This window comes from Chiloscyllium plagiosum, chromosome 32 (genome assembly GCF_004010195.1).
Source record: "Chiloscyllium plagiosum isolate BGI_BamShark_2017 chromosome 32, ASM401019v2, whole genome shotgun sequence".
NCBI classification, from domain to species: Eukaryota; Metazoa; Chordata; class Chondrichthyes; order Orectolobiformes; family Hemiscylliidae; genus Chiloscyllium; species Chiloscyllium plagiosum.
In genome coordinates, this window is record NC_057741.1 from 22,800,423 (window position 1) to 22,806,367 (window position 5,945).

General features: G+C 38.2%; 1 protein-coding gene across 3 annotated transcripts in view; it reads right to left on the reverse strand.

The window, feature by feature from the left end:
* Positions 1–5,945, reverse strand: part of wfs1b (Wolfram syndrome 1b (wolframin)) — a 41,730-nt gene that overhangs the window by 27,342 nt on the left and 8,443 nt on the right. For all 3 annotated transcript variants that reach the window (XM_043674225.1, XM_043674226.1, XM_043674224.1), the window contains exon 2: positions 1,014–1,093. In XM_043674225.1, coding sequence (XP_043530160.1) covers positions 1,014–1,093 — 80 coding nt within the window. The remainder of the gene's footprint in view (positions 1–1,013; positions 1,094–5,945) is intronic.

Below are 5,945 nucleotides of genomic sequence, written 5' to 3' on the forward strand. Positions count from 1 at the left end.
GAGATTGGTAAATTCTTGATGTCACAAGGAATTAAGGGCTACGGGGAGAATGCGGGTAAGTGGAGTTGTAATGCCCATCAGCCATGATTGAATGGCGGAGTGGACTCGATGGGCCGAATGGCCTTACTTCCACTCCTATGTCTTATGGTCTTATTACTGATACAGTAGCAGCAGTGTGTACTATTTGTACAATGCACCAGAGAAATTCAACAAAGCTCTGAGACAGCACCTTCCAAACCCATGAGAACTATCATTGACAAGGCCAAGGGCAGCAGACACACGGGAACACCAGCACCTGGAAATTCCTCGCTAAGCCACTCATCATCATGACTTGAAAACATTGCTGTTCCTTCACTGCTGTTGGGGGTCAAAATCCAGGAAATACCCCCCAAAAACAAATGTGTGTACCTACACCAATTGGTAGCATCAGTTCAAAATACAGCTCACCATTACCTTATTGACAGTAATTAGGATGGGGAAAGGATACTGACTCAGCCACTGAAGCCCATATCATCATGAATGTGTATTTTTTTAAAAAATATTATTTCCATACAAGGGATAAAGATCATGCAAAAATAATCAGTAATCTCCAACTTAAGTTTAACTTATTTAAATCCTACAACAAGTGATGAAGGTTTCTATTGAATTTTCATCGGAGAACTTAAAATTAAAATGAATACACTGTACCTTAGCTGTGGCCTTGATATCCTTGTTATCCTACTTTTGACAAAAGTAATTGAATATTTAAAACTATTGGAGTAATGAACCATACTACAAAAACCAAACTTCCTGTTAACATAGGGAGAGTTTGGCGGGCTGGCAGTAGAGAAAAATAAATTACTTGCAACTATTAACAACTGTGAATTAGTAAACCTGAAAATGACCCTTTGATTTTTTGTCTTCTAACATTATAGATAACAGTTGGTTAAGTAAATGAAGATGAATTCCCATTATCAATTGAATACATTGACATTTTGAATTGAAGAATTTTTACAGCAACATTTTGGTTCTACCTCAGTCTGTGCCTTTGCATCACCATTTCTGGCTTTTTCCTCTTGTTCCTCTATGTATTCTTTCTCATTCAACATTTTTGCTGCAAATAAAAATATAACAAAGGAAACTATTAAGCCTAGCATAATTTTTTTAACTCAATTGAGTTTTACTAATGAAATGTAATGGAATAGCTCAATAAGACAGTCACAGAAGTCATGCTATGCTCAAATAAAACATTTATCACAAATCAATCAATCATTCAGAAAACAAATGGCACACCTAAGAAATAATTTTAAAACAGCATGGCATTTGGATAATAGCAGATTTGACATCCTCTTTCCTTATTTCCAACTATCCTAAAATTTACAGCTGAAGATCCAACCCTGATACAAACACTGTGGTAACATTTCACTACCTTATTCAAATTGATTTGGTATATGTGCACTCCATACACTCTTCTTAACCAGTATGTAGAAATGCCAACAGGAGAGGGGATACTGCTGAATCCAGTAATCAGACGCGAGGAATAATCAAAGAGGTATATGTTTGCCATAGTGATCAAACATAGTAAGCTTTTAGGATAAAGATTGAGAAAGACACAGTAAAACAAAAAGCAAACTATTTAATGGGGAAAAACGAATAGGTAAGAACTGAGCTAAGAAAAATAAACTGGAAAGGTACTCAAAGAAATAAGATACTTAGAAACAAAATACACTGCATTAAAAAGATCAAGCTCAACATTAAAGTTACATTATAGATGATTAAAGAAGTAAAGGGAAGATTGAAACTAAAGTAAAAAGATTTGCTTTAAGCATACTGGCAAATGAATAGATGACAAGAAAATGGAAATGGGAGTGTCAGGAAACAGGCCAAAACAGCTTGAAAGATAAACATAAATTTGAAGATGAAAGTACTAAAAGAAACAAGAAAACATTCTTTAACCATACAAAAAATAGCCAGGATTTGTATATGCCCATTGGGGAAATGAATGACAGGCAATAACAGAAAAATGGCAAAAATATGAAATTATTACTTTGTCGAATATGCTGGGCATGACATTAAGAGATTAAAAAAATAATAATGTTTGATTTCCAAAAAGGGTGATAACTAATAAACTATTCAAGTCCCTGGAGAAAACAGGCATTGCTATACATAATGCTATCCAAGTATGGGGCCAGAAGACTAGCTTCCATCTAACATTATATTTAGAAAAGGAGTTTGGATAAACCCAAGAAATATAGACTGACTGGCTGGCTTAGTGCAGGTAAGATAATGGAATGCTTATTAAAAATTTAATGTAATAACATCTCAAAAATAAAAATATAATAAACATGCCCATATGGATTTCTAAAGGGCAAGTTCATGCGTAATCAACCTCACTGAACTTTGGTGAAGAATGTTCACCTGAGTTCCTGTTTCGCTTTCTCAGCAGCTATCCTACCTTTATGAATTCTCGATCCATTAACTATTTCAAGTGGAAACACCTCTACTTCTAGTCTAACAATTCCTTTCCTCTTTTAAACAGCTTGAGTAGATCACACTTAAGTCTTCTTTCTTCTAAAATCTACAATACCAGTCTCTTCAGACTGTCATGCTAATTAGTTCTGGTACCATTCTAGTAAATCTTTCTTGTACCTCTTAAGAACTAGTTGGAATAGCCAGCATGTGGCTGTTGCTTTCCCTTAGGATAGATATAATAGGAAGGAAGGAATAGAAGGCTAGGGTTAGTAAACAATAAGAAAAGACTCATGTATAGCATAAACACTGTCATAAACCTGGAGGGCCAAATGGCTGATTTCAATACTGAGAATATCATAGCATACTGCTTAACAGCAAGTGTTGGCATGCTGTTCACAAGAATTTCATAACTTAACCAATTCTGCAATTTATGATGACACAATGTAGTTCCCCAAACTAAAAATAGCACAAACACATTTAACTAGTGTAATGTTAAAAGATTAAATAGAACTCGCTCTCTGGACATTAATGTAATGTTAAATGGTTAAACAACACAGTGTACATTCTGGAAGTGGGTAGGGATGACAGTCAGGCAAGAATGCGAATGACCCCCCACTCCAATTTGACAGTCATCTGCTCCCCCTACTCCCCCATTAACAAATTAAACCATCATTCCATCTCTTCCTTCAGAAATGCTTTCCAGGCATCCGCTGAAGCTAGATATGTCGCACCTGCATTGTCTTGTGGCATCATGGAGTCAGGAAATCGTCTGCATAACGATTCTCCAGGATTAGGATATTAGTATTCCCATTATCTTAGAGGATGATCTCATCCTACCATTGTACCTGGGGTAACATGTGACTGAGTGACTGGGTGTTGTTTGAGTGGCATATGACTATGGGGGAGTAGCCAGAGTATCTGTAAGCATGGCCAACTGATCTGTATAAAGAGGATGTGGTTTCTTTATTCAGTGCCTCACTTTGACTCGACTTCACGTGCCTGTGAAGAGGGTCAAAGGGGGTTACCTAGCTTGTACAAGCTTTAATAAGCTTTAACTGTTTGCAGATGTTGGTGTGTGTGAATTGCATCTTGTGTATAAAACCTCAGGAAAAGAAACTAACAGTTTCATCTCTGGCTTTTAACAACTCTCTAGCTAGTGCTCTTCCTAGTTGAAGAAGGGCTTTTGCCCAAAACGTCAATTCTCCTGATCCTTGGATGCTGTCTGACCTGCAGTGCTTTTCCAGCACCACACTCTCGAGTTTAATCTCCAGCACCTGCAGTCCTCACTTTTGCCTAGCTACTGATCATGTCAAACTCCAAATATTCTTTCCATATTAAAATTAATATTGATTACACCTTTACGTATTTGACCTCTATACCTCAGTCTTCCTTTATTCATATATTTTGAATGAACGATGAATTTGTAACTCGACAAGAACTGTTATATCAACCACAATTTTGTAGTTAAAAACAGAACCAAACAGCAGTCTCATTCTTTTGCTATAAAAGCAAAGTCTATAAAAGGGATAGCAGTCAAACAGCATCAACATTACTTCATATATGGAATTGCTCACAGTTTAGTGAACGAATTGGACATGTTTCATTGTCTGAGTCATTTGGCTGGAATCCCTACATAACCTGAAGAGAAACAAGTGCCATGAAACTGTACAGACAAGAGTGAACTTGAATTGCAATCTTTCCTCTCGCCAACCAAGCCAGTCGAAGAGTTAAGAGAATTAATAGCAAACCCATATAGGCAATATTCATCAGTATATGGAAATGGAGTGGTCTCAAATTTATTAGTATAAAGAAAGGCTTGCACTTAATGCAGTGCTTTTCATGACCACTGGATGTCTCAAAGCACTTTACTGGCAACAGATCTTTTTTTGTTTTGAAGTGCAGTCACTGTTGAAAATTGACACTTCATGGGAAGACTATGGTTTAGTAGTATTATTGCCGGACTATTAATCTAGAGACTCCGGTAATGTTCTGGGGGCATGGGTTCAAATTCTAATCTGGAATTAAGAACAATTGTTGACTGTCAGGAAAAATCCCTTCATGTGACTCCAGATCCACAGCAATGTGGTTGACTCTTAACTACCCTCTGGGCAATTAGGGATGGGCGATAAATGCTGGCCTAGCCAGCGACACCTACATCCCGTGAATAAATTTAAAAAAACTTGGTAGCCACTTTTCACAAAAATTGGCAACATGACAGTTCCCAGCCAAACTGTTTCTGCAATGTTTGCAGGGTAACTACTTATCAGGACACCAGGAAATAACTCATTTGCTCTACGACAAAGCAGTGCAATGGAATCTGTCAGCTTCACCTGAAAGGGCAGGCAGATCCTTGGCTTAAAAGCTACACAAAAGACAGCATTTTCAGTCTGAATCATACCCTGAATGCAGCAAAGGAATGTCAGAACTGATTTTTTTTTGTTGCACGTAAATCGACAAATTTGAATGGGCTATGATGTACGGATTTGCAGTTGTGCTAAGGAAACTAAGGCAGAATTAGAAAAAAAAGTAATTAAAATTGTTAAAATTTAGAATTTAAAATTTTAGGATGTGGATGTCATAGGCTGGCCAACAATTACTGCCCATCTCTGCTTGCCCTTGAGAATGAAGTGGTGAGCTGTCTTCTTGAAGCACTGCAGTTCACAGGCTGTGGATTGATCTACAATGCCCTTAGGCAGGGATTTCCAGGATTTTGACCCAGCAACAGTAAAGGAAGAGTAATATGTTTCTGAATTAGATTGGTGAATGGCTTGAAGGCGAACTTGGAGGTGGTGGTATTCTCATGTATCTGCTGTCCTTGTCTTTTTAGAACAAAGAAAATTTACAGCCCAGAAACAGGCCCTTCGGCTCTCCAAGCCTAAGCCGATCCAAATGTACTGTCTAAACCCTGTTGGTCAATTCCTAAGCATCTCTATCCCTCTGCTCCCCACCTACTCATTTGTCCGCCCAGATGCATCTTAAATGAATCTACTGTGCCTGCCTCTACCACCTCTGCTGGCAACGCATTCCAAACACCCACCACCCTTCTGTGTGAAGTACTTGCCGCGTGTATCCCCTTAAACTTTCCACCTCTCACCTTGAAAGCGTGACCTCTCAAGATTGAATCCTTCACCCTGGGAAAAAGTTGGACTCTATCCACCCTGTTTATATCCTTCATGATTTTGTAAACTTCAATCAGGTCCCCCTTCAATCTCCTTTTTACTAAAAACAAAATAAACCTAACCTACTCAACCTCTCTTCATACCTAGCACTTTCCATACCAGGCAACATCCTCGTAAACCTTCTCTGCACCCTCTGCAAAGCGTCCAATCCTTTTGGTAATGTGGCTACCAGAACTGTACACTGTATTCTAAATGCAGCCGAACCAATGTCTTGTACAATTTTAATATGACTTGCCAGCTCTTATACTCAATACCCCGTCCAATGAAGGCAAGTATACTATATGCCTTCTTGACCACTCTATCCACCTGTGCAGC